Below are 27,203 nucleotides of genomic sequence, written 5' to 3'. Positions count from 1 at the left end.
TAGTGACAGAAAAGCCCGAAACACAGAGACAGAGCAGGAAGCAGCAGCACACACACATTCATCACCCGAGGGTTTGATGTTCAGGGAAGAGTCACATGAGTTTAGATTCAAAGCAGCACCTTCCAACAAATCAAGCTGATTGGTTTTGTGTGGTGAGGCAGGTGATGTGAGAGGAGAACAGCCTATCACAGAGCAGAGTGAACAATCTCCACTGGGACTGAGGCCTGTGACGGAGGCCTGTGACGGAGGGACTGAGGCCTGTGTGTGTGTGTGTGTGTGTGTGTGTGTGTGAGTGTGAGTGTGCGTGTGTGAGTGTGTGTGTGAGTGTGAGAGTTACCATTGGGAGGCTCCTTGTAAACAACACTCTCCAGACTGAACAGCAGGTCTCCAGTCTGAGACGCTGACAGCAGACGCAGCATGAACAGTACAGACAGTAAGTTAATGCATTCATCTCTTCATCCATTCATCCACCTCTGAAGGAGATCTGAGATTCACTGTGCTAAACTCTGATGCTGCTGATCACTAAACTGTTCAATAAACTGATTTTTGCTGGTTATTATGTGTTGGTTTGAGTCGCAGAGAATAATAAACTAATTATCTAACTGAATGAAAGACTGGTTTTTACGCTGATGACGCCATCTTGTTTTCTATCAGGAAACCGGGTCTTCTCCAGACTGACCCGGGATTTATCACAGGATTATGATGAATGGAGTCCAGTTTATTTACTGGCATATTTTACTTCACAGTTCCACTTTACAGTTTAGCCTTCACACTGAACTGGGTTGGACTGATTTCCACTTAGACTTCTCTACTGGGCTGAACTGCATAACACACTAAAGTTAGAGACACTGGCTCCTGTTTTTAATGATCAGTGTTTCTGTGTGTGTGCGATGGAGGCTCTGTGTGTCCGACTCGTCTTTTCCTGCTGTTTGTCGTCTTTCAGTTTGTCTGTCTGCAGGAACACAAAGTAAATCACACAGCAGCAGAGAACAAAGAAAGCAGGAAACACAAAGCACCATGTGAGTCCTCAGGTGTTACAGGGTCAGTCAGAGGTCAAAGGTCGTAGTTCGGCCAGTCTCACCTCTGCGTGCAGCCAACTGCAGTGCCTCCTCGATGTGTTGCAGCTCCCTCTGCTTTGCCTCCTGCTGGTAACGCTCCTCCTTTGCCGCATCGTATTTTATCGCTGAGAAAAAAAAAATCAAACAAAAGAAGTGGAGTTTGTGATCCAACAGATGTTCTGCTCCACCAGCCTGCGTTATTCACGTCCCTACCTCCACCTGTTGTTCACGTGTATAAGAAAAAGACAAACAAACTGAGGACCTGCTAATAAAAATCTGCCCTATAGCTGCTAAAGGTCCGGAGCTCCACAGGGATCTGTTCACTGGTCTGATCTGTGCTGACGGGGAAACTCGTCAGGATCAAACGGTCTCCTGCTGTAGAGAGCGGGCCACCATGCATGCTAGGCTAAAAGCTAACCAATTCAAGCCACTACTTCCTATGATCTTCCTCAGAAACACCGGATGGATCCGGAATAAGATCGATGAATTACCACTGACACTAACAACACAGAACTATTCATGTTGCTCAAATGCTTAATACTTACCTAGAGAATTTGCTGTTGTTTACATCTGTACTGTTTACATCTTTCCAGATGCTAACTGCAAGCTAGCATTAGCACAGCTGCATGACAACATAAACAAAAGCATGTCTGCACACCCCGATAAGGTTCTTATCTCAGCTCGGGCTTTTAACCCTGCTGACCACATCCCATCGCACCGTGACCTGTGCAACTACAGATCAGAGAACATTAGATCAGCTGTGTATGTCACTAAGGCCTGCAGAGCACAGCTGGACCCTCACGTGGTGGACACGTGTGTTTCCAAACCAGAAGCCATGGATCGCATGTGATGTGCATGTACAATGTTCTGTCCTGTGGAGTTATCTTGTCTCACATGATGCGTAAATGCTAACTGAAGCCTGGGGTGCAGCCACATACTGCAGAGCCAAACTGGCAGCAAGGAGAGGAATCCAACCTGCTAAGTTCAAATCTAAACAGAGTGAAACTAATCTCAGCAACTCCACTAACCCCCGACTGCGCAACCCCCCGACTGCACTAACCCCCGACTGCACTAACCCCCGACTCCGCTAACCCCCGACTGCGCTAACCCCCGACTGCACTAACTTCCGACTGCGCTAACCCCCCCTGCACTAACCCCCGACTCCGCTAACCCCCGACTGCGCTAACCCCCGATGGATGTGGGAGGGAATCAGCGTAATGGGGAGAACAGGTGTGCCTGCTAACAGGTGTACCACTTTACTCACTTTACTTTCATGCTCAGTTTGATGGCTCAGACTGAAGGACTGTCCTGGACCACTGTGCCATCGAGGCTGTACTGGCACTGCATATCAGCGGGTTCACAAGCTAAACAAAGGTGGATCTGCAAGCTTTCACAGAGTAATAAAAACTTCTGGGAAAAGCATCAGGGCCACACCTCCCACTTCATCAAAGAACAGTCACATCCAGCCCACCACACTTACCCCAATTCCCCAGTCCCCACCCCTCCCATCCTGCCCCGTCCCAACCCCCCCCTCCCCAGATAAGAACTGTGAACTCATGTTTGCTCTACATGTGCTACCTATAACACTTCATAAGATAACACTTATCTTATTCTGCACTATGTGGGTCATGGAGATGCTTATCTGTTAAGTTGTTAATACAATGACAATGCAGGTACTTGTTCCTGGTTTCTGTGGTTTATGCTCTCACAGCTGGCTTCACAGGAAAAGTTCCATAAACAGAAAGTCTAAAGTCTGGCTGCCCCTGAACACTACAACCTGCACTGTTTCTATTCAGGGTTAATAAAAAAGACCGATTACAACAGAAAGCAGAGGTCACAAACACCAGTCAGCTGATTATTACCAGAACTATACAGCACTGAGGACCAAAGACTGGTCAGCTCATGAAGTCCAGAGTCAAGACCAGCAAGTCAGCAGAGGATATCTCCTCATTCCAATTCAGATCAGAAGACTTGAATCCACAGTCCAGCTCCGCGGTTCAGTACCCTGTTTCCCACTTCTTCTGATTGGTTGTTAGCCTCCACCATGCTAAAGTTCGGCATGTTTGCGTGCTGCAGAATGAAAACTGTTACTAATCACAGATACCAGTAACACTTCCCAGGACCTGGGAGTGTGTAGAAACCAGTAAACTGGAAATTTCAGAAGAAAATCCCATATCAGACACCAGCTAACTACACGAAACAATCTCAGCTTCCAAATACAAAAGGTTGAAAAGAGAGAGAGAGATGCCCCAGCACTGCACGGCGTGGTTACACTGGAAAATGTTGTGACAGCAGACGTCACAAAGCGGATTGCTCTGATGTCTCTTTGTCAGAGACAGTCCCTCCTCTAAAGTGACATGCAGAAGAAAATGCTACTGTGCTAACGGTTAGCATTCGGTGCAATGGATGTATGTATCATGACTGAAGCTGCTTCAGAGAGAAAGCTCTCCAGCTGCAGGACTGACAGCAAGGAAGGGTTTTATTGGGAAGATCAGTCCATTTTTATCAGGAGCAGAATTATTTATGATGGATTATTATATTTATTGGACGCCGTGCAGCCCTGACAGGAAGCACAGAGACTGGATCGGACCTGAACCTGAACCACCACTGGTGAACCTCGGTAGCTTACCGTTATATGGACACGTTTTCAGCTCAGATCCAGCTGGAACACACACACAACAACTGAGAACACTCACTCCAGCACAAATAACACACTGTCAACTCTACATGTCAGACAATTTGAACAAGCTCTGCCTCCAGACCAGATCAGCCAATCAGCACCTGTGAACGCAGGGGGCGGCTCTGGTTGTCAGAGGAAACTGTTCCCGATAGGATCCCCAAAGTCAGGACTGGTCCCAGGTGGGCGGCCATCAAACATTACTGCTTTCATAGCAAAGGAGCGGGAGTTAGTGCACAAGGTGGAGAGGTACCACCAGTACCTAGCCTTCTCTGAGTCTTTGGCTGGGGGGCTGGGCAGACCTGGTAAACCTGAAGAAGTGAGCGTGAGGCCCCTGTTCACAAGATCTTTAACTCCTCCTCTGATCCTCAGATTCAGAAGGATTGATGTGGATCCTGTCCTGGAACAGCAGACCTGCTGTTTGTCTTGCAGGAGTCCTGAAGGGATCAAGGGAATTTGTCCATGCAGTCTACAGGTGTCTTGTGGACATGGAGTCCCCCATGGACAGCTGAAATGAGTTTCCTTGGCAGAATTCTAAGACAACCTTGGAGACAGGTGAGGTCTCAGATGAGAACCATTGCTCCTTCAATGAGATGGCTCAGCCTCTGCATCCTCTTCCTGTGGAGGTATTCCAGGCACATCCAACTGGAAGACCCTGAGGTGAACCAGAACAAGTCTGGGAGCACCTCATGATTTATGATGATACGATGAGCAAGAGTTAGAGGACGTGGCTCAGGAGAGGAATATTTTGGCCTGCTGCCATGGTGACCTGGTGGATGGATGGACAGATGGACGGATGGAGAGTTGTGCCCACCTTGGATGGGGTTACCATGGCATGGAACAGGGCCACCTAACAGAGCAGACTCCTGACGGAGACAGGTGGTTTGAAATGTGACTGGCTGATCTGGTGGTGAAGACACAGATGTCCACAGACAGAGCATATGGAGTGTCTGAACACTAATAAACATGTATTACTGTCAGTACTGTCTCGTGTCCAAAAACCTGACAGTCTTCTGACAAGGGAGGTCTAAACAGTCACTTACTGGCCCCAGGAACAACCAGCAGGTAGAGCCCGTCCAAAGTGGCGACCACAGCATCGTTGTAAAGGTTCTTCCAGGGAATCTTCAACGTCAGTTTCCCTGAAACACGTGGATTATCAGGTTAGACTGTCAGGTCAGATCTGCTCAATCATCGCCTTCATTCCTCTGCTCATAATATTTTTCTTTTCTTTTCGTCAGACAGGAAGTATGCTATTTCGCATTATGTTAATCAGTTTTCATTTTATCAAAGTTTTTGAGGATGGGATTCACAAAACCTTGCACATAAATCAGAAGTGGTGTAACCTCACCTGACATATTTGGTCAGTGTAATCTAAAGCTTTCTGGGCAACAGGAAGTTGTTGTAACTCAACTAAAATGTACATTGTCCAACTTCACATGTTTGATTAGAGTCCCGGCCTGAAGACAGCTATCAGACCAATATTCATTTGCAGTAAAACTGTCCCCTACCGGCAGTGGTTCACTCTACAGGACCTTACACTGAAGAAAGGACGGGTAAGTGCTTCTGACTCTGCAGATTATCTGTGTGCACTGATGTTACACCGGGTGAAGTCGACCTCTACAGACGACCCTGACCCTGACCCGGCTTGTGATTTGAATCCTACAGAAAACATGTGAAGTAAATTAAAGTGGAAGGTGAACTGAATTTTGCTGCTGCGGGTTCTTTAATATTATAGTTTAATTAGTCAAACATTGAACTGGCTTCTTTCTTCTTGGGCTTTGGCCAAAAACAAATTAAACAGAGAGAATTTGTAATGAACATTTCAGTGATGCTGACCAGAGGTGGACTCTCAGCACACTTCAGTTAGTACTCACCAATCTGTCCGGCCTTGACTTTGAAGGGAACATCAAATTCACTCTGAAAAACAAACACAAACTGTTATCACAGCAGCTCCAATAAAAAGCTGATTAATCAATTAAATACAAAACCAAACTCAGATCAAAGTGTAAAATTCAACAATCCCATACATAAACACAGAGGACACGCAAAACAAAAAGACAATATTAAGCACAAAACACAGCAATTAAACAGTCAAGAAAAACAGGAGCATCCATCATCACATAACAGAATCTTAAACTGTTCTGGGGATAAAGATTTGTCCCGTTTCAGAAAGTCATGAAGGTTATTCCACCTGTGAGGAGCAATGCAGGTCAGTGTAGTTTTTTTTGTGTTCATATGTGGGAAATCCAGGGTAACACATTCTTGTGAGTACTGTTTCACATATTCCTGAGTCTTAAAATTGATGATGGATAGAATGGTAGGTTATTTAGGATGTTTTTATCAATTAAAAGAATCCTTACAGAGACAGACTGTTTGTTTGAGAGTAGGGACCTTTTTGTTTAACGAGAAACAGACGTACAGACGCTCTGTTCAAACTCACCAGACTCCATTGACAAAAACAGTAATTTTCACAGAAAGCAGAAGTTGCTGGTCTACTGCTGCACACACGGTTAGTTGTTAGCGTTACTGTGTGACATCAGTGGTGGAGGAAGTATTCAGATCCTTTACTTAAGTAAAAATACCACACAATAAAAAAATAACTTAACATTTTGACTTGACTGTCTTGCGTCATGATGTTGAACCTGCATTGAGCCACGTCCTCTGTCCTCCTGCTCTGGTTTGTTAGGACTCTGTCTATCAAGGTAGACTTTTCTGGAGCTGAGTTGAGTCTCATGTGCACATATAAGATTTACCAGTGTATCTACTGACAGAGTCCGACTGCCACCATACTACTGTTAGGATTTAGACATTTAATGCAAGCACTTCAAATTCTTTTAGCAGAGACACAAAGGAGTGTTTCTCACAAAATAAAAGCCCTCCCCCTTCTGGTTCAACCCCTCATCGCTGATTTTATCAGACAAACAGGTGAGCAGGATGGAGGTGAACCCAGGCGGCAGGTTCAGGACTTACCAAAGCGTTTTCCTTCACCTTCAGGTTCTCAAGAACAACATTTCCTGCACAAGAAGTAGAAACACAGGGTCAGTTTTTTTTTTAGATTTATTACAGGACAGATTCACGTCTTTTCATGTCCGTGTTAAACCAACAGTCTCATGATCATGTGAACATGCTTTCCTCCTGTTGACAGTGGACATTAACAGGTCACTGCACAATATGGTGCTGATGGAGGTGACGGAGAAAAAGTCCACAGTCCCCATCCTGTGTGAAATATATCCTGAAGTTTATCTGAAGGTAATAATCTACAGGGTTATTGATAAGTGATTAAACTGATCAGGATCTGACGGTTTACACCTGATGTGAGCTCCTTCAGGTTATTTTCCATCATAAACAAACAGCAGATCAGAGCTGTCAGCTGATTGGTTGACCCGGTTGTGAGATGTCATATGCCTCAGGTATGAACCAACAGGTGTGACACACATGTGAACAGGTATGAGGAAACACACTAATGACATGACAGAAGAGTCCAACCTGTCAGACAGGTGCAGGTTAATATGTGTCCAAATTAAAAATGTATTGAAGCTGATGTTCGCAGGATTTTAACGTCACTTTTTATTCATCTTCCCCAAAGACCTGGAATAATGAAAGTTTGTGTATTTCAATTTTTATTAGATTAAAACAACACAGTCATTTGTTTTCAGTCCTTGGTTGTGGACGTTGGGACATTGTCTGTCCTGTAATAATCAGACAGAACTGTGGAAGAAGTTTGAAAATCCTGGAACATTTTGTCCGTCAGCCAAATTTCAGCAGGAAGAACATTGAGCTGCTGACAGGGAATTTGTAAATGTGGCACAGAGGCAGCAAAGAAAGGATTATTTTCACTCTTTATTGATCTGGTGATTGTTTTTCAATCATCATTTATCGTATCATTTATTGTTTAATTTAGTCTTTTAAAAAAAATCTATGAAACTGGAAAATGCACAAAGTGACGTCTCCTTTACTTTTACTGTCGTTTTCTTCCAGATTCACTTCGACTCCTGAAACTTGTCGTTTGTGAAAAGTGTTTCTGATCATGAAGACATGAAGACTGCTCCCTCTGCTGCTGCGGGTCATGATGATCATTTTTATTAATAACTTCAATAAACTGACTGAATCATCTATGCAGTTGTGTTTAACATCTGTTTGCCCAGCGCCTAAACATCAGGCTCTGGAGTCACATCAGTTTACTTCTGTGAAGACGAACAGTGTTTTAGTTTTTAATGAGAAATTAAACTCGCTCCATCATCATGTGTCATCGTCAACCACTTCCTGTGTGTTTGTCCTCCCTGGTTTGTGTGTGTGTGTGTGTCTGGGGTTACGCCCACTGGCCTGATTACTGACTGCTGATATTATCACGCCAAACCGCGTTCGAGCAGCTGCTAATTTAACGTTAGTAAGCTCGCTGGTTCAGTTTGCATTGGAACAGGCATGAGTGGGTTCCTGTAATAGCTATGAATTCGTGTTTCCACTTCGGCAAACGTGTAATCAGCTAACAACCCCTCTAATCAACAGAACTTAACGTTAAAAACCAAAACAAAGCTCTCGTTTCCGCTAACGTCTCGACGTATATTGGCGGTGTTGTGGCGGGAACACCAGACGAAGCTTTGACTAAAGTTAAGATTTCATCGAAACAAAAACTGATTAGTTGTTTAGATTAACGCCGACTGTAAGCGCAGACCCTGTGGTTTCACGGTACATACTCGGGCGTGCTCTAGCATGTGTGTATAATTGTACAGAAAGGGGTGAATTTTAAAGTGTTACATTTCTAAACGAAATCTGGCGTGACGAGTGTTACCGCGGTAGCTGCTAGGTAGCTGCTAGCTAGCTGCTGAGCTCACCTCCCCAGATCCCGATTTTGAGCTGGGACTTGTCCAGATTCTCCACGTAGTCTCCGATGAACCTGTTGAGCAGGTCGCTGACAAGAGACTCGAAGACCATGGCTGAAAGCTCCGGGCTGGACCCTGCTGCAGGGTCAGCGACGGCTGGACTTCACCTGATTTCCGGTTTAGATGATGACAGGAATCAAGGATCGACTCTTTCTGGGATTGACTGAGATTGATTAGTGCTGTCTGTGTGTGGAGAGCAGCGTGTGTGAGGGAGAGCATCGATCAGTCAGCTGATGGAGGGTGTGTCCGCGTCACACACCCATGCACACACACACACACACACACACGTTTGTACTATCTTTGTGAGGACACTCATGGACATAATGCATTCCCCAGCACCTTACCCTGACCGTAACCATGACAACCAAGTGCTTAACCTTAATTTAAACCCAATTCTAACCCCTAACCCTAAGGTCTTAACCCTCAGACAGCCCTTTGAAGGAGTAACCCGCCAAAATGTCCTCACTGTCCCACAATGTCCTCACTGTCCCACATGTGAAGCAGTCATGTCATGTCAGAGTGTTTGTGCTGCCAAAACTGAGAGGAGAGGAGAGGAGAGAAGGAGCTGATGAGCTCCGTCTGATCAGATGAAATATTGATCCCATCCTTTGTGTGTGGATCATGATTGGTTTGAATTCACAGTCTCCTCATGTTGTTCTGAGCTGCAGTGATAGAATCAGAATCTGTCGCATTAAAGAATCTGTGTTCACTTCAGATGGAGCCGAGCTGCTGACAGACACACCCTGTTTAACATGAAGCCTTGTTTACAGACTGTGTCTCCCTCTGTTGTCTCAGGTGAGGCAGGTTGTGACGGTGCTCTGTGTTTACTGAGGGAAACACTCATACACAGATGAAGAGCTGCTTCCTAAAGCTGCTGCTGTTCACACAGATCCAGGTTCCACAGAGTTCTGATGCAACAACATTAGAACCAAATCTAAACAAACAGCTGCTCCTCTGTCTGCCATTTTAAAGGAAACCACCAGGGGGCAGCAGCGGTTGTCAATCTAAGTTTACAAGCCAATACATGCTGTAATAATGTGCTGAGATAAATGAACAGCGGGCTCAGTTTGAAACAACGCTGCGGGCTGAACTTCCTCATGAAACATTTGAAAAGCAGATTTTGTTTTTAGATATTGTGAATGTTCCAGTGTTTACGTCCACGTTTCGAGCTCACAGATTTTAGTGTGAACAGTTTCTGCTGTGTGAACATCACAATCACTTCAGGTTCAGTTTGTTCATTCAAGGCAGGCTTTTCACAATAAGAGCTGTTTTTATCAGCCTCCTTGATGAAACTGTCAACATGTTTCTTCAGGTTTAGAACAAACACCTCAGTGTCTGAGGCTCCACGTTGACCTCCAGTGTTCATCTGCAATACAACAGCACATCTGTTAAATCCCACACTATCACCATGGTAACAGCCCAGTGGACAAACATACCTCAGGCTGAAACAGGAAGTGTGTGAGATTTGTTGTTGTTTGTCTGATAAGGACAAACATGTTAATTAAAAGTGATTTCCTGCTGATGGCCTGTAATCAGCTGTCCCTGCTCCGAGCGCAGCAGTGACGTCTCCGTTCAGAGAATCTCCGCCATGTTTGCAGATGGACGACGAGGAGGACGAACGGTTTAATGAAACAGCAGATTGACGATAATAGAAGAAACTGAAGCAGCTGAACAGGCTGATCCAATGTTCTCCAATCAAACAGGGAGAGGATCATTAGTGAGATGATTGACGGTACTGAGCTCTGACAAACACCGAGTTAACAACCGTGAACATCTACAGAGAAAAAACATTTGAACTCATATCTCAGCTGATGAAGGAACACACAGTCCTGACATTTCAGAAATGTAGAAAATGACAGAGAGGTGGTGCGTTTAACTGCTACAGTCAGTGACCTGGCTGTGTTCAGTTTCCAGTTCACCCATGATAAACTGTCACCAGCTCCCAACTGACTCACAGTGCCCCTGTGGTTCAGTTTAACACAAGTGCATTTGCATGGATCAGTCTAAAACAATGAATGAAAATTCAAATGTGTCATGCATGTAGTGTATGACATGTATGTCTACATGTCACCATGAATTCAAACATGTGGGGAGCCGACAGTCTCTCCCCCCCCCCCCCCCCCCCCCCCCCCCGCCCCCCCTCGCGTACAGGCCCGGGTGGAGCTATGTCCAGTTTGTAATGCTGAAACTGTTTCACAGGTGAAGTGTCATGTGGAGTGATGTTTCTATTATTTTGGCCACCCCATTTCCATCAGTGAGGGTGGTTCATACGATCAGATATTACCTGACGTGCTCTGCTCTGCGCTTTCACTCCTTTCACTCTCAGTTATTCTCATTTCTTCATTCTCAGCTTTTTCTGTTTCTCTCAGTAACTTCAGCTGTTTCTTTTACAAAGTCACAGAGTATGAATGAATGAATGAATGACGCAGAGATGATGGCCATGCCCCCTCCCGCTCCTCAACTCACCCTGCTTCCTCTCTCTTCCCCTCCCCAGCTGGTCATGTGACCTCCTTCCTGTCATGGGGTCTTTAAATGGCCTGTTGTCCCCTCAGAGTGAGAGAGAGACAGCAAAGTCCCAGCGAAAGGTGAGTCACCTCTGCTGTGATGTTATTTGTATTTTATTGTTTAAAACTCGTTTTAAAACTAAAGATTTATTCCAGTTGGAGAGAAACAGTTTTTAAAAATATCTTTTGAAACCTGAAACATCTGGACACTGAGGGAGAGCTGACCGTTGTACAGCAGGGTTAGGGGTGAGGGGTGAGGGTTAGGGGTTAGAGGTTAGGGGTCACGGCATCATGTTCATGTGGGAGATGTTTGGTTGAACAGCTGTGAGCTGCTCAGTCTGTTCAGGAGGAAACCAACAAAGATCTGAGACAAAGTCGTTGACAGTTCTGTGCAAACGGGGCAGATGCATGTGATGTAAAACTGAAATGTCTGAAAACCTGATAAATTTTAATTGTTTTTGTTTTTGTTTTGTTTTTGTTTTTTTACGTTCTGTCGTAGTTTTTGAAGTGTGCAGTATTGTGGATCTGGTTGATGTATGTATGATGTATGGATGTTGATGAGTATGTGGGGTCTTGTGTGTGTGTGTGTCCATGTTTTTAGTGTTTGTTGTCTGACATGTCAGACTCTTAATGTAGCAGCAGCTTCGTATAATCAGCTGACCTCTGTTTCTGTTTCCTCCTTTCAGAGGCTCTGATTGGAGAAGCTGAGGATTGTGGGAGTTGTGGTGCGGATTCTTCTTTGTCTTCTTCTTGTCTCTGACAGCAGCAGGATGTTTGGCTCTGTGCTGCTCTGCTGTTGGTCCTTCAGTCTGCTGCGTCTCTCCTCCTCTCTGGTTCACGGAAACATCCAGCTGGACGACGGTCCCGCCTCCGGCCGACGCACCGAAACCTCCTTCCTATCAGACATCGGTCAGTAACACCTGTCCAATCAGAGACACATTATCTTCATCAGTATGTTCATAACTCACCACATTACAAGAAAACACAGATACATTTCCAATAAAACCTATTGCCATGTACTGTCCGCTTGATGACGCCACACCTGCCTCGTCCTCTCATGGAGGACATGGTGAAGGACAACTTACTGACCATATCACTGTTTTCCATGTCTCTGCAGACCAGGGCCTCTGGTTCCTGCAGCACTGAACTCTCAGAGGTAACGTCCCTTTCTGAGTGACTGTGGACGGACTGTTACAGTCTGATCATGTCTTTCCTCAGTCACCTGAGGAAGCTGTTCTTCTGTCTGTCCTTATAATCACATTAATGCATGAGCATCACACTCATCAGGTGTGATCTGTGGACCACAGTCTCTGACCCTGATCCAGCCTGGTGGTCTGTGACTGAAGCTAAGTCACCAAGATCTTTTCTACCTGATACAAGATCAGAATCGAACGGGCCTGTTCAGCAGTTTTCATCATGCCACAGGGCATGATGGGATTGCTTCATTGTGCCATGCAGTGCACCTGTGTGGAAGGGGTTTGTCACCTGAACTGAAGCTGTGAGGAAACGTTGCTGTTTGTACTAAAGATACAGTTCACTTTATTTCAGCAGGATAATCCTAAATCAGCAAAGCTGACCAAGACTCTTTTTGTTGCTAAGAAACCGTAAACTAAGTCCATGTGAGACGGTCCATGTTGTTCATGTGGTCTGGTGCAGGTTCTCTGCAGCAGTGCTCGGTCAGTTGGCGAACTGTACTGAAGACTCTGGTGTTTACAGATTCCTTTGTTCTGCTTATTGCACACAAACCAACTTTATGATGCCCTGAGATTCATTCAGCTTCCACCACAGGCAGAGGTCCAGTGCCACAGCTGAAGGCCTGAATGTGGATGTTGGTTATCATTAGGTGCTTGAGCATGCGTGAAGTGGAGGCAGCTCTCTCCACCCACCTCCTGTTTCTGACGTTCCTCTTCCATCGTGTCTGAATTGTAAATGAGAGTATCGTCTGCATACAGATGGATTCTCATGTGTACAGTTAACTCCCTGTGGTACAAACAGCAGATGGTTAGGGTGCACAACATGTGACACCACAGGTCCGTTTTCTGTCTTGTGCCCTGCAGAGAGAAGCCACGCCCCCGACCCCATACATGACCCCGCCCTCCTACCTGTCGACTCAGTGGAGGATCACTTCCTGATGGACGCAGCGTCCTATGATGAGGTGGGTGTGGCTGATTCAAAGAAACAGTACACTCCAGGGTTTTGTTAAAGAGCACAGTGCTGAAGTTTCAGTTCGCTGTTTACATGTTATATGTTGACGGAATTTACCTGTCTCCAGGACTCATCAGCCGCCTTGCAGCTGCAGGGTCGGGCCATGCGTTCACCTCGTCGCTGCATCCCTCACCAGCAGTCGTGTCTGGGTTACCCACTGCCCTGCTGCGACCCCTGCGACACCTGCTACTGCCGCTTCTTCAACGCCATCTGCTACTGTCGCCGAGTTGGCCACGCCTGCCCACCCAAACGCACCTGACCACACCTGAACACACCTGAAGCATGCAGACTGAAAAACAAATGCTGCTGATGGGAAACATGTTGATGCTCTGTCCATTACATGTTGTATAAAATGTGCTCTTTGTGTAATAAATGACATGTTGGGGAAAATCTGTTTCCAGATTTCATGAAGTGACGATGACGACGAACACAGAAACGTGTTGGTAGCTGTATTTTTGAACCCTAGAGAGATCCATGTTAGCGGGTTTATGCTAAGCTAAGCTAAACACAGTTCTGAGGTTGATCACTCAGTCACACTCATCATGAACAACACGGGACACAGAGACAGGTCCATTTCAGAGTTTCTGTCATTTATTGATGATCAGGTTGAAACTGGAAGCTGTCCATCTCTGACACGCTCAGTTGGCAGCAATGGTCTCGTCCATCCAGGCACGGAGCTCGGTGACGCGGGCATACACGCCGGGCATTGTGGGAGTGCAGGTTCCACTTCCCCAGGACACAATACCAACCAGAGTCCAGGCTCCAGCCTTCTCACAGACCAGAGGACCACCAGAGTCACCCTGAAAACACAACACAAGCAAACACTGTTCACAAGAACTTGTTCACCACGCACTTTAAAGTCCTGCCGCTCTGTGCCGGACGTCTCCAATTTTAATTTGTTTGTTTGTTTGTGCTTTTATTGTACTTGTTTCTTTGCATGTTTTTCATTTCATCTCAAGTTGTGGACACTGCTGGAGCTGTGGGGGACGAATAAAGTATCTAACAAATGAATAATGCCACATAAACAACCCGTAATAATAATAATCATAATAATAATAATGCTGATCCATTTTCCACTGTTCCTTATACTCTGCACCCACCATGCAGGAGGAGGCTCCAGAGGCTCCGGCGCAAATCATCAGGTCGGTGATCTTGTTACCCCAGTAACTACGACACTTCTCATTGGTCAGCAGGGGGAGGGCGGCCTGCTGCAGCAGGGCAGGAGTGTCAGGAGCTGCAACACCCAGAAACATCAGGCTTCAGACATCACGGATACACAGTGAGCATGTCTCTGTGTCTCTGTGTGTCTGTGTGTCTCTGTGTGTCTCTGTGTCTCTGTGTGTATCTGTGTGTCTCTGTGTCTCTGTGTCTCTGTGTGTGTATCTGTGTGTCTCTGTGTGTCTCTGTGTGTCTGTGTGTGTATCTGTGTGTCTCTGTGTGTCTCTGTGTGTCTGTGTGTGTATCTGTGTGTCTCTGTGTGTCTGTGTGTGTATCTGTGTGTCTCTGTGTGTCTGTGTGTCTATGTGTGTCTCTGTGTCTCTGTGTGTATCTGTGTGTCTCTGTGTCTCTGTGTGTCTGTGTGTGTCTCTGTGTGTCTCTGTGTGTCTGTGTGTGTATCTGTGTGTCTCTGTGTGTCTGTGTGTCTCTGTGTGTCTCTGTGTCTCTGTGTGTATCTGTGTGTCTCTGTGTCTCTGTGTGTCTGTGTGTGTCTCTGTGTGTCTCTGTGTGTCTGTGTGTGTATCTGTGTGTCTCTGTGTGTCTCTCTGTGTCTCTGTGTGTCTCTGTGTGTCTGTGTGTGTCTCTCTGTGTCTCTGTGTGACCATAATTGTTAACACTTACAACCTGAGAGGTCTCCTCAGATTACATTTCCACACTCTACCTGCACTTCCCCCCGATTCTCAGGTGCTACAGGTGTGTTCTGATTGGCCAGCTGTGACGCAGGTGGTCTCACCGTTGTAGCGGGTCAGGCCCCAGCCAGTGGTCACACACTTCATTCCTCCGGGGAAGTTGTCTCCGGTCTCGGCCACGCACACGGGGGAAACACGCATGTTCATCTGGGCGGGGCTGGCCAGCTTGATGAGCAGGATGTCGTTGTTGATGGTGTAGCCGTTGTAGCGGGGGTGCTTGAACACCTGACAGGAAATGATATTGTTATGACCAGCAAACACACAGGAAGACACCCTGAAGAAAAGCTGCGTGCGTTCGTGACCCACCTTTCCAACCTTCATGACCTGGATGTCCTCAGCGTTGGATGAGCGGTCGTGCTCTCCGAGGATCACACGGTGGGACGTCCTGCACAGGGAAGCAGTGTTGATCATTTAGCCCCTCCCACACCTGAGCTGTGACTGACAGGATGTTTGTCTGCTGAGTTTGCTAAGCTTAACAAGTTAAACTGCTAAAGATTTGATGGTGATGTGTAACATGATGTGTGACAGAGAGCTCAGGGATCATTACTCAGATAAATCAGACTTTATAAACCTCCAGTTTAAAACAGGCTGTAAGAACATCGCTGTCAGTAAAGTTCAATTACAACGTAAGTTCAATGTTTTCTTTCAGAAACGTTTCGTTGTATTTGTGTTCAGAAAAAAAAGATTTGGATTTAATGTTGATGTGTAAGTGTTTGACTGGATAGTGTGAAAATAAATGTAATGATCAACAGATCATGATGGACATGATTAATCATGTGTCTGTCTGAGGATCAGCTCATGTATACTGAGACACATCTCACTGCTCTGACTGCAGAAGATTCATGTGAAGATTCGTGTTGCTCACCTGACGTTGCAGTGAGCAGCTGTCACCACCCAGTTCTCATTGATCAGAGAGCCGCCGCAGAAGTGGAAACCAGTGTAATCCTGAAACGACAACCACACTTTCACTGAAAGAGCTCATTGATAGATACACCTGTGTGTGTGTGTGTGTGTGTGTGTGTGTGTGTGTGTTTACCTGAAGGGACACCTGCCAGGGCCAGGAGTGAGGCACTGCCTCCTCACCGTTCACAATACGAGAGTAACCGGTGATGATGGGAGGGATGGCGGGAGTGCCGCAACCTGGTGACATCATCATGACATCATAGGAAGAGCAAACAACAACAAGGACAACAACATGAAAGTGAAGGTTAAATCAGTTTGTTGTTAACACAACAAGACACACACCAAGCTGCAGGTATTGACCTCTGACCTGACTCATGTTCAGTGACACAGATTCACTCACTGTTACATGTTCGTCTCGTCACAGGATTTGAAAACTGTTCTGATCAGAGAACAGATAAACACAGAGCTGGTGTTCGCGTTCGTCTGTTCAGCGTCTCGTGTTTCTTCTTTTTAACGATTTAATGAAATCAGACAAATTTAGTTTCAGTCTCAGTTTTACTTCTTCCTGTGAACAGTCCCAGAAGAGGCAGCGGTGCAGTGAACCACAGAGGAAGAAGAAGCAGAGGTCGGACTGTTTGACCCACAGCAGGGCATCTCTTTGTTTGTCATATATAATTATTCATACTTAGAATTTTCCTTATTCAACTTATGCATTAAATGCATTAAATACGAAGTTTATTCTGAAGGTATTGAATAAAGTCTTTCCTGCGTTTCTCTCACTCTGGACCTGAGGCCAGGTGTTTCCTGTCCCTGTGGCTACGGCGCCCCCTGACGTTTGTAATGGTTTGCTGCTGATAAAAAGACTCTGTCCCAGCATGCCTCAGTCCCTGAGCTGCAGTTGTGATGTTAAAGACGTTGTCTCACCGTATGCGGCGCCGGCGAAGGCGAGGCAGGAGAGGATCCACAGGAAGGCCATGGCTTGATCATGCTGTGTCTTTCTGAGCGAGGAGCTTTTATACAACTGAGGAGCAACCTGATTGGACGGAACAGGAGGGGACATGAGCGAAAGGGGACACCTTATCTAAGGACGGTGGGAGTTTGGACAGGTGGAGCTGACGGAAAGTTTTCCACCTGGGGAGGCAGGAAGGTCGGAGAGCTGAGAATGATTCGCTGCTCGGTTTAATCGGATTTTCAGAACCAAGAAAACTTCTCTTAAATTCTGGAAGCACAAAGAACCAGAGATCGTTTTCACCACTGATTCAACTGGTTTATTTTTCCTCTTCACTGGTTGGTCTGTTTCAGTGTGTCCATCAGATTCACAGGGGACGTCTTCAGATGTGTCCACAACCCAAAGACATTCACTTTGGTTATGGTTCATTATTCCAACGGCATTCCACAGACCAGAGAGCGGAATTCTGGGAAATATGTCAAAAATATTCATAATATTCATAAATAACATTCAGAGGAAAAACAATCCAGGAATCAGTCATTAAAAACACACACTCACACACACTCACACACACTCACACACACACACTCACACACACTCACACACACTCACACACACTCACACACACACACACACACACACACACTCACACACACTCACACACACACACTCACACACACACACACACACACACACACACTCACACACACTCACACACACACACTCACACACACTCACACACACACACACTCACACACACACTCACACACACACACTCACACACACACACTCACACACACACACACACACACACACACACACTCACACACACACACACACACACTCACACACACACACACTCACACACACACACACACACACACACACACACACACACTTTCATTTCTACTGAACAACCTGTTTTTAAGATCACAACAGAAAACAAAGGGTCCAGATGTTTCCACATGTTCATAAAACACCTGAGCATCAGACTCTGTTCTGTTTCTCACGAATAAAGATTTAAATGTTGAAGCTTTGAAGGTTTATACAAGCTGCTGTGTGTGTGTGTGTGTGTGTGAGTGTGTGTGTGTGTGTGAGTGTGAGTGTGTGTGTGTGAGTGTGTGTGTGTGAGTGTGTGTGTGTATGAGTGTGTGAGTGTGTGTGTGTGTGTGTGAGTGTGAGTGTGTGTGTGTGTGTGTGTGTGTGAGTGTGTGTGAGTGTGTGTGTGTGTGTGTGTGAGTGTGTGTGAGTGTGTGTGTGTGTGTGTGTGAGTGTGAGTGTGAGTGTGTGTGTGTGTGTGTGTGTGTGTGAGTGTGAGTGTGTGTGTGTGTGTGTGAGTGTGTGTGTGTGTGTGTGTTCCCTGCAGTTGTGTTGCAGTGTGTTTCTGCTGTGAGTCAGTGTGTGTTGAAGGTCAGGTGGTTGAACCATGTGTGTGTTTCCCAGCAGAGTGTTTATCATCAGCAGCAGGTCGACACACATGTTTGAAACACGTTGTATCATGAAAAACACACAAGTATATCTGTGTGTGTGTGTGTGTGTACCTGTCAGAAAGCCACAACTCATCATCCATTTAAAATCAGTCTGTGTGGGTCAGTGACACAATAAACCACAAACACTAACACATTCAGTCACTTACTACACAGACTCACACACACACACACACACACACACACACACACACTCAGTGAGAGGAGAAACAGGACGACTGCTCCCCCCACGGGGCAGGAGGGGTCACTGCTGTGGCCTTCACAGTGTCCACATGAGTCTCTGAGTCCAGCTGAACACCTGAACACCTTTGAGCTTTGAGCCTCATTGGTTAATGTGACTCAGATCCAGGAAACTGGCCACTGACATCTATTCAATTCAATTCAATTCAATTCAATTTTATTTACACAGCTCCTTCCACAATCAAAATTGTCTCAAAGCGCTTTACAGAGACCCAGAGCCTGACCCCAGAGCAAGCACCTAAGGCGACAGCGGCAAGGAAAACTCCCCTTTAACATCTGTGTGCACCTCAAACCTTTTTAGGTTTAGGTTCCAGAGTAAGTATGTGAGGGGTAAGTAAGAGGGCCATGACTGCGCCGAGGGCATTTATCAGCAGTGGGTGATGTAAATATCCTTCAGGGAGGGGAGGGGGCAGCTGACCATCGTCTCTGCTGTGTTGGACCACAGCGAGATGCAGGAGGACAGGATGCTCTCCACAGAGGAGCAGTAGAACATCAGCAGACACCTGTTCCTCCTGAGCTCCCTCAGGAGGTGCAGACGTTGCTGGGCCTTCTTCTTTTCGGTCCAGGAGAGCTCAGCCGAGATCAGGGAGCCCGGGACGCTGAAGGACTGGACCCTCTGCACACAGTCGCCTTTATGAAGAGCAGGGCTGGGTCCTGTCTGCGCTCCCTGAAGTCCAGGATGATGTCCTTGGTTTTAAGATAAGACTTTATTGATCCGCAGAAGGAAATGAAGTTGTTACAGCAGGATAACAAAGATAACACAAAGTACTACTATAGTAACACAAAAAAAATATAAAGTAAGTAACAAATAAGCTAAAAATTAAATATAAAATATACAGAATAACCATAAAATGAAAAATTTCGTGGTGCTCAGTGTCAGTGGCTGAACACCACGATGTCAGTTTCAGGACTTGGTCCCTTTAGGCTGAAGTCTGCAGCAGATCTGTGCTGGGTGTTGATGGGACTCGGTACCTGCAGTAGTCAGAGACAGTAGTTCTGAAGCTGTCATTGTGACGGATCTGTTTTTAGTTGCTGAATTTTGTTGAGTTTGACGTGACGTTTTTCTGAATTTGCAGAGTCCAGGTCTCACTGCAGTTCCCTGGATGTTAGATCAGAATGTGACCGATTTCATTTTCTTCAGATTCAAGCTGCAGTTTCAATGGAAACTTTCAACCTGAAACTAAAATAAATGTGTTCATTTTCTGCTTTATAGTGTAAAAAGTAGTTTTTCTACTGATGGAGGTTTTATATTATTATGTCATTTGTATTTATGTTATCAGGCATTATCCAGAGATCAGTACGAGACTGTTTGGAACATCAGGAAATTTCTGTCCAAACATCAGTCGATTGGAGGCTTTCAGGGATCAGGAGGGATCAGGAGGGATCAGGGAGCTGAGGTGAGGCTGTTTCTGTTCCGTCCTCTAAACTCTGACTGAAGATCCTCAGAGGGAACATTTCTATGCAAAATGTCTTGATTGGTTTGCAGCAGATTTTTCAAGGACTTTGGAAATAAAGCAGATGTTGGACACGAGTCTCACGGTTGACTTATAGACTTAGCTCCAACCTCCAACATCTGGATGGAGAGTCACGGCCTGTGGTTTGTAGCTTGTTCATAAACTGATCAGATCTAATGCAGAGGTGTTCAGTGTTGGACTGAGGTCTGACGAGGCTGATGGCTGAGATGCAGAAGGTGTTGGAGGTGGAGCTCAGACAGATCTACAGTACAGCCTGCTCTACTGAGCCGGACATTACACCTGTGCCAGATGTGTTAAGGAGGTGATGGAGCTTATGAAGTCGTTACTACTGAGAGTTAAAGGAAAACATGGACGACAGAGCCACACACACTGCACATGTCACAGATATGTTCAAATTCAAAGGACGACGAAAAGTCAGTGATGTTCAAAGTTTTTATTTTCAGTCACTTTCCACTTTCTGATGTGAGACCACCAGGCCGGGCAGGGTCAGGGCCACGGGGCCCGGGGCCCGGAGCACGGAGCCCGGGGGGTTTGCGAGTTAACCCGCCGGTGACGGCACAGCCTCTGAGTTTTTAGTTAGAGGCGAGGATCTGGTCAACCCAGCCGCGGAGCTCGGTGACACGGGCATACACGGCAGGAGTGGTGGTGGAGCAACGGCTGCTTCCCCAGGACACGATACCGACCAGAGTCCAGGCGTTGTCCTTCTGACAGACCAGAGGGCCGCCAGAGTCGCCCTGAAAACACAACACACAGTTAAACTAAAGATTAATAAGAAGTGAAAGAAAAGAAGGTGATAAACCAAACAACAAAACAAAGGATAAATTAATCTGAGGGACATGGGGGGACACAGGGGGACAGGTAGGTGGGCGGGGCCTCACCATGCAGGAAGTGGCTCCAGCTCCTCCGGCACAGATCATCACGTCAGAGATGTTGCTGCCCCAGTGTGTCTTACACTGCTCGTTGGACAGCAGGGGCAGAGCAGCCTGCTGCAGCTTGTTGGGAGTACTGGGAGCTGTGGGAGACAGAAAGGACTCAGACACACGGGACTTTTGGATCGTTAGCACGTGAGTCGTTTTCGGACGGTTTCATCAAAACAAAACTTCGACAGACAGCTGGAGTTTGAACTCTGTCTCACCGTTGTAGCGGGTCAGACCCCAGCCGGAGGTGACGCAGGTCATGCCGGCAGCGAAGACGTCAGTGGACTCTGCGAGGCAGACGGGGGACACGTTGGTACCCAGGCGGGCGGGGGTGGCCAGCTTGATGAGGGCGATGTCATTGTTGATGGTGCGGGGGTTCCACTGGGGGTGGGTGAAGACCTGGGACAGGAGGTGGTGGGGGAGGGGGTTAGTGGAGGGAGTGAAAGCTGTTAGTGAAAGCTGATTGGCTGATGGGAGAGTCTCACCTTGGCAGGCTTCAGCTGCTGGACGTCCTCGACAGAGCCAAAGCCCTTGTTGTGTTCTCCAGCGATCACACGGTGGTAGGTCCTGACAGGAAACAGGAAACAGGAAGCACGTTCAGACTCAAAGCATCGTCTCCTGTTACAGGTCAGAGACGTCTCTGATCCTCTGCGCCACAGACTGAGCTGGGATGTCTCACCTGACGTTGCAGTGAGCGGCGGTCACCACCCAGTTCTCGTTGATCAGAGATCCTCCACAGAAGTGGAAGCCGTTGGATTGCTGAGAGAAAAACAGTCTGAACTCAGCCACTGAACAGCAGAGGAAGAAGAAGAAGAAGAAGAGGAAGAAGAAGAAAGTATTTGTGTTTGTTGGGGTCAGCTGACTCACCTGCAGAGACACCTGCCAGGGCCAAGAGTGAGGCACCGCCTCCTCACCGTTGACAATGCGGGCGTAGCCGCTCACCTGGGGGGGGATGGCGGGGACGCCACAGCCTGAGACGTCGACAGGAAACAGACATTAAAGGACTATTCTGCCGTATAAAGTGTGGGTGAACCCAAACTCCTCAGTGTTAATGTCACCAACAATCAGTCAATCAATCAATCAATCAAACCATCAGTGAATTCTGTAAACCAGCAGCCGGTCTCACCGTAGGCGGCGCTGACAAAGGCGAGGCAGGAGAGGATCCAGAGGAAGGCCATGCTGATGATGATGGTGTGTTGGACGACCGAGCTCCTGTTTTATTCCTGAACCCTGCCTGGCCTCAGCCAATCAGAGTGCCCGGGGGTTTGTCCAGCTCAGCCGTCAGCTGCTTATCAGAGCTGAGGCGACACGGTCGTTCTCACGAGTCACACGCCCTGACGCGCAGCTCTCTGATTGGCTGACACCCAACATGTTGATGGGTGCACCCAGAAGCCAGTCAGCACATCGGAGTTTTTATCCAGACTCAGCTTTATTTCAATTCTACTGAAAAAGTTTCAAGAGATTTGAAATCAATCAGGCAGAGATCAATCAGAGATCAGTCAGAGATCAGGCAGAGATCAGGCAGAGATCAATCAGAGATCAGGCAGAAATCAGGCAGAGATAAATCAGAGATCAGGCAGAGATCAGGCAGAGATCAGTCAGAGATCAATCAGAGATCAGGCAGAGATCAGGCAGAGATCAGGCAGAGATCCTGAGTATAAAGTGATGGTGACTGGATTAGTGTCTCTCTCCGTACAGTTAGAACAGACGCACAAGGGCCAGGGCTTTAAAATAAAACAGGAATGCAGAAAAAAACTCAAGAGACCAGAAAAACAGGAACTGCTAAACACAGCTCAGGAACCAAAACCAGGATTCTGAAAAGTCCATAAAGACGGTGCAGAAAGAGATGAAAACTGTGGGTCCCCAGTGGGTCTGTGTGATCGTCTGCTGTGTGTGGAACATGTTTTTAATAAAGTTTTCATGAAGTGACCTCTCTGATCCTCCATCATCTGTCTCTGGACTCATACATTAACTCACTGTGTTTTCTGCTTTTGCTTCTCTTTAGCCTGTGCAGCAAAAAATTTTATTGGAGGATTCAGCCGTTCGTCTGCGCTGAGACGTGTACAGAGAGCATCACACTCCTCTGTTTGAAGGCTGAGACTCAGAGTAAGTTTTATTTTTTCTGCCTGTGTTTGAATCTTGGTGTATGTGCTGTGACATACGTGTTATTTTCTCAGGAATGACAGTGATGATCAGGATAAAGTCTGTGAGATCATCAGTCCAACAGAAATCTGTCTCAGTACTTTCTCACTAAATTCAGTCAAACAAGCAGTCACACACACACACACACACACACACACACACACACAGTCAGCAGCTGTGTCAGTGTATGTGTTAATGTGTCACATGTTAACTGATAACACTCTGTACAGACACGACTGTGAAACATGAGAACAGGAGACTGAAGGTTCCTGTTAAACTCTGGACAGATACAGGTCCACCATGAAACACCTGGGGGGGTGGGTGGGGGGCACCGACAGTCAGATGATCCACCTTCACCCACAGAAGAAGAAGGAGTAACAGAAAATACCGGACACAAGACTCTGAAGAAGAAAACTCAAGCAGAGGATCAGGTTCAGGTGAGTCGCCCATAAGTCTCACCACAATTGTCACACAATGTCTTTGAGTGTGTGTGTGTGTCCTTCTCTCTCCTGACAAACTGTTTCCTTGACAACGAAACACAAACACTAACCTACAGCAGGAAGTTGTTCACCTGATCGTCTCTGCAGGAGTCCTGAGACCAGCACACTGACTCCAGACCAGGACACTGGATCCAGACCAGAACACTGGATCCAGACCAGTAGAGAGAAGTGGATCAGAGCTTTGACCTGTAAGGCTTCACCTGTCAGGTGAGTGAGATGGCGGCGCCCGTATCGGCTGCTTTCACTCATAACTCTTATGTCATATCAGATTTATATTCTATGTTCTGTGAATGTTTTTGTATGTTGGATAATTGATGTGTGAACCACCTGTGAGCCAAAGTATCGTTACTTCATTTAATATATGTCCTGACGGTGTGACATTAAAAACAAGTCTCAGTCTCAGATCCCCTGTCAGCAGAGTTACACCTGTCCCAGGGTCTGAGCAGCAGATGAGGATCCTGAATGAATCTAATACAAATTCTATTTTTCTGACTCTGGTTTAAATTCTCTGCTCTTCTTCCCTCGTCTCCCTCCTTCTTTCCTTTGCTACCCCTCCCTCTTAGGTCTGACCTCAGATTCCCTCTCACATTCACCTGCTCTGCTGCACGCCCTGTCTCCATGACTGACAGAAAATCCCAATCAAACTCACCTGTGGAAAGGTGTCCTGTGGCTCCGCCTCCTCACTCCTGTCTGCGGTCTGGACCAATCAGGATCAGAAGAGTGACCTTCAGTCAGGACACGAGGCTCTGTGCAACAACAGGTTTGATTCTTTTATCACTTTCATTGTTTTATTTAAATACATCCACCTGCTCCCCCACCTCCACCTGCTCCACCACCTCCACCTGCTCCACCTGCTCCCCCGCCTCCTCGTGCTCCCCCGCCTCCTCGTGCTCCACCTGCTCCCCCGCCTCCTCGTGCTCCCCCACCTCCACCTGCTCCCCCACCTCCACTCCACTTTGCTTCATGTACAGTATAAGTCTGGGTTTCACCCAGTGGAACCAGTCGCAGACTCTCTAATCTGAAGGTTGTTCCCAGTTTCACCAGCAGGTGGTGGTGGTGTTCAGGTGTCTCAGTGTCTGTCTCTCTCTGCAGATCTCAGTAACGTCAATCAGCGCCCACAGGAAGTGGATGTTTCTGATGTCCTGCTCCGGGATGGGCGGGGCTTCACCAGGTCCACGTCCCTGCAGGTCAGTGGGTGAATGAGCGTCAGTTATCTGAACCACCTTCTCTGGGCCCTGGCCCTCAGTCTGGATCCGCCTCCAGCTGGTAACTCTGGCAGATGGACGTTAGACAGAGGGAGATGCTTTTATTTTGAAGAAATTTGTGGTCAAAGTGAGTTAGTCCCTAAGAGACGGGAGACGTCACACAGCTGTTTCTGACGTCAGACTCCCGGTTCTCCTCTCAGCAGCCGCTTTGTGTTTCAGAGCGACCGTATGGCCCCTCCGCGTGTCGGCGTGTCGGAGATGTCGGCGGTGCTCGGCGGTCTGCTGCAGCTGGTGGAGCGGCACTGGGACGGACCCGGATCCCTCCAACGAGACCAGCGTTTCCTTGGTAAACAGCAAACCGCTCGAACTGCAGGATCCTGACCAAGGCTCAAACCCTGAACGCATCTTTGCACTGGTTCCAATTTTCCTCGTCTCTTTAGAGTCTGAGCCGGTTCGGAGTCTGAACCGGTCCGGAATCTGAGCCGGTCCGGAGTCTGAACCGGTCCGGAATCTGAGCCGGTCCGGAGTCTGAGCCGGTCCGGAATGTGAGCCGGTCCGGAATCTGAGCCGGTTCGGAGTCTGAGCCGGTTCGGAGTCTGAGCCGGTCCGGAATGTGAGCCAGTTCGGAGTCTGAGCCGGTCCGGAATGTGAGCCGGTCCGGAATCTGAGCCGGTTCGGAGTCTGAGCCGGTTCGGAGTCTGAGCCGGTCAGGAGTCTGAGCCGGTTCAGAGTCTGAGCCGGTTTGGACCTGCTGTCTCGGTCTGTTAGTATTCAGCTGAGGGGTAAGCAGCAGCAAACTGACCTGAGATCAGGTCTGGTGACTGGAGTCTGCCACCGTGACCCGGCAGCAGTCTGAGCTGTGGTCTGTGTGCAGGTGGAGCGTACGATCTCCTGTCTGAGCTGCTGCAGCCTGAGGGAGGTGGAGGTCCATGGGACGGAGGCGGTGCTGGGATCAGGCTCATGTCACAGGGCACTGAACTGGTTCTGCTGAGAAGGAAACTGGAGAAGACTGAACACCTACTGGTGAGTGACAGACACACTCTGAACCAGTACAGTCCAGATACAGGTGGAGGAGGAGGAGGAGGAGGTGGAGTCCTTTTCAGTCCAAAGTTCAGAACAATGTTTTTGTTCAGACGTGGATGAAACCTGACTGATCCTGACTGTCTCTACGTCTCACCTGTGTTTGACTGACTGTTTCAGGAGACGATGGAGACGCGGCTGGTGTCCACGCTGAAGGAAAACTTCCAACTGAAACACCAGCTGAGCTCAGAGCAGCAAACCTTCTGACTTCTGCGTGTTTGACGTGTAGAAAAAGTCCAGAGCGACCGCGAGTCCGTGTTCAACAAACTCAGGTTTATTCAAGTAAGAAAAGTGACAGCAGACGCTGAGCTGCAGGGTATTTACACACATGTACAGGGAGTCCAGCTGATCCTGGACCAACACAAACCTGTCCTCACAGACCGGACCAGCTGCTGGCAGACTGACTCTGGATCAGCAGGACACAGAGACAGCCAGCAGCAGCTGTGAGGAGTGGAACCACACAAACAAACTTATTTACAGAACAAACTTTACCTGATGAAGCACAAACATAAATAAAACTACATCAAAAATCAAGTGTTTTTAGTTGAAACTGCGACTTCAGGTTCAAACCATCAGAAACTTCAAACTGCAGCAGGATGGACACACACCTGCAGAGACAGAGACACGCACTCTGTTTAATGACAGATTTAACATGTGCGGCCACACGTGAAGCTTCTGACACAACATGACTGAACATGTGTCTCAACACGTGAAAATGGCTGTTTGTTTTCCAGCCTGTCTCCTGACGCGCTGAATCCTGGGTCAGTATTATCACATTCATACAGACGATCATAGGAAGCGATGATCAGCTGATCAACCGCCCACAGACTCTGCACCGCCCACCCAGTCTTTGCTGGACATTCATCTGCAGTGAAGCTGTAAACGTAGCTGCTGCTCTGAGGTGTGGGGTCTGGGGTCAGAGGCGTGGGTGGAGAAGCTGGGTGTTATGGGGGCGTGGTGACTTACGGTCCAGTCCTCCAGGTGAGCTGACTCACACGACGGTGGCCGGGCTGATGACTGGAGCAGATTTCTGAGGACGGACACACACAGTTAGCGTCTGCACACAGTGTTTCT

The 27,203-nt window shown here is 47.4% G+C and overlaps 5 protein-coding genes across 11 annotated transcripts in view; 1 reads left to right on the top strand and 4 right to left on the bottom strand.

Annotated features, from left to right (window-relative positions):
* vps13c (vacuolar protein sorting 13 homolog C) overlaps positions 1-8,739 on the bottom strand; it is a 52,715-nt gene extending 43,976 nt beyond the window's left edge. For 3 of the 5 annotated variants that reach the window (XR_005894750.1, XM_041048526.1, XM_041048664.1), the window contains exons 1-6: positions 8,568-8,739; positions 6,706-6,749; positions 5,610-5,652; positions 4,779-4,874; positions 3,688-3,720; positions 1,082-1,183 (exon numbers count right to left, since the gene is read on the bottom strand). Coding sequence is in view for 4 of the 5 variants with exons in the window: in XM_041048526.1 (XP_040904460.1) it covers positions 1,082-1,183; positions 3,688-3,720; positions 4,779-4,874; positions 5,610-5,652; positions 6,706-6,749; positions 8,568-8,667 (418 nt within the window). In the remaining variant the exon portion in view is untranslated. Of the gene's footprint in view, positions 1-337; positions 401-1,081; positions 1,184-3,687; positions 3,721-4,778; positions 4,875-5,609; positions 5,653-6,705; positions 6,750-8,567 lie in introns of all 5 variants that reach the window. The other 2 variants (XM_041048785.1, XM_041048585.1) reach the window with 2 other exon arrangements.
* A 2,427-nt stretch (positions 8,740-11,166) lies between these two features.
* On the top strand, positions 11,167-13,646 carry LOC121183128 (agouti related neuropeptide). Of its 2 annotated transcripts, XM_041040012.1 has the most exons (4): positions 11,167-11,200; positions 11,806-12,028; positions 13,177-13,274; positions 13,392-13,646. In XM_041040012.1, the coding sequence occupies exons 2-4, from the start codon at positions 11,890-11,892 to the stop codon at positions 13,581-13,583; spliced, it is 429 nt and encodes a 142-aa protein (XP_040895946.1). In that variant the 5' UTR covers positions 11,167-11,200; positions 11,806-11,889; the 3' UTR covers positions 13,584-13,646. The 2 variants fall into 2 exon arrangements, with proteins under 2 accessions (XP_040895946.1, XP_040895955.1); XM_041040021.1 differs by lacking the exon at positions 13,177-13,274.
* A 247-nt stretch (positions 13,647-13,893) lies between these two features.
* Positions 13,894-17,164, bottom strand: LOC121191495 (chymotrypsin A-like). Its single transcript, XM_041052688.1, has 7 exons — positions 17,059-17,164; positions 16,268-16,371; positions 16,097-16,176; positions 15,538-15,616; positions 15,276-15,456; positions 14,425-14,558; positions 13,894-14,124 (listed from the first exon to the last, which is right to left on the bottom strand). Exons 1-7 carry the CDS (start codon positions 17,108-17,110, stop codon positions 13,963-13,965), a joined length of 792 nt encoding a protein of 263 aa, XP_040908622.1. The 5' UTR covers positions 17,111-17,164; the 3' UTR covers positions 13,894-13,962.
* Positions 17,165-20,703: 3,539 nt separating this feature from the next.
* Positions 20,704-22,479, bottom strand: LOC121191415 (chymotrypsin B-like). Its single transcript, XM_041052587.1, has 7 exons — positions 22,329-22,479; positions 22,070-22,173; positions 21,882-21,961; positions 21,688-21,769; positions 21,421-21,601; positions 21,164-21,297; positions 20,704-21,019 (listed from the first exon to the last, which is right to left on the bottom strand). Exons 1-7 carry the CDS (start codon positions 22,378-22,380, stop codon positions 20,858-20,860), a joined length of 795 nt encoding a protein of 264 aa, XP_040908521.1. The 5' UTR covers positions 22,381-22,479; the 3' UTR covers positions 20,704-20,857.
* A 3,902-nt stretch (positions 22,480-26,381) lies between these two features.
* The window catches only part of plekhg4 (pleckstrin homology domain containing, family G (with RhoGef domain) member 4), a 47,467-nt gene continuing 46,645 nt past the window's right edge, over positions 26,382-27,203 (bottom strand). For both annotated transcript variants that reach the window (XM_041052444.1, XM_041052523.1), the window contains 2 exons: positions 27,096-27,159; positions 26,382-26,737 (listed from right to left, as the gene is read on the bottom strand). In XM_041052444.1, the coding sequence (XP_040908378.1) occupies positions 27,121-27,159 (39 nt within the window). In that variant the 3' untranslated portion in view covers positions 26,382-26,737; positions 27,096-27,120. The remainder of the gene's footprint in view (positions 26,738-27,095; positions 27,160-27,203) is intronic.

This window comes from Toxotes jaculatrix, chromosome 1 (assembly GCF_017976425.1).
Source record: "Toxotes jaculatrix isolate fToxJac2 chromosome 1, fToxJac2.pri, whole genome shotgun sequence".
NCBI lineage: Eukaryota > Metazoa > Chordata > Actinopteri > Toxotidae > Toxotes > Toxotes jaculatrix.
This window is presented reverse-complemented; position numbering and strand designations above follow the sequence as displayed.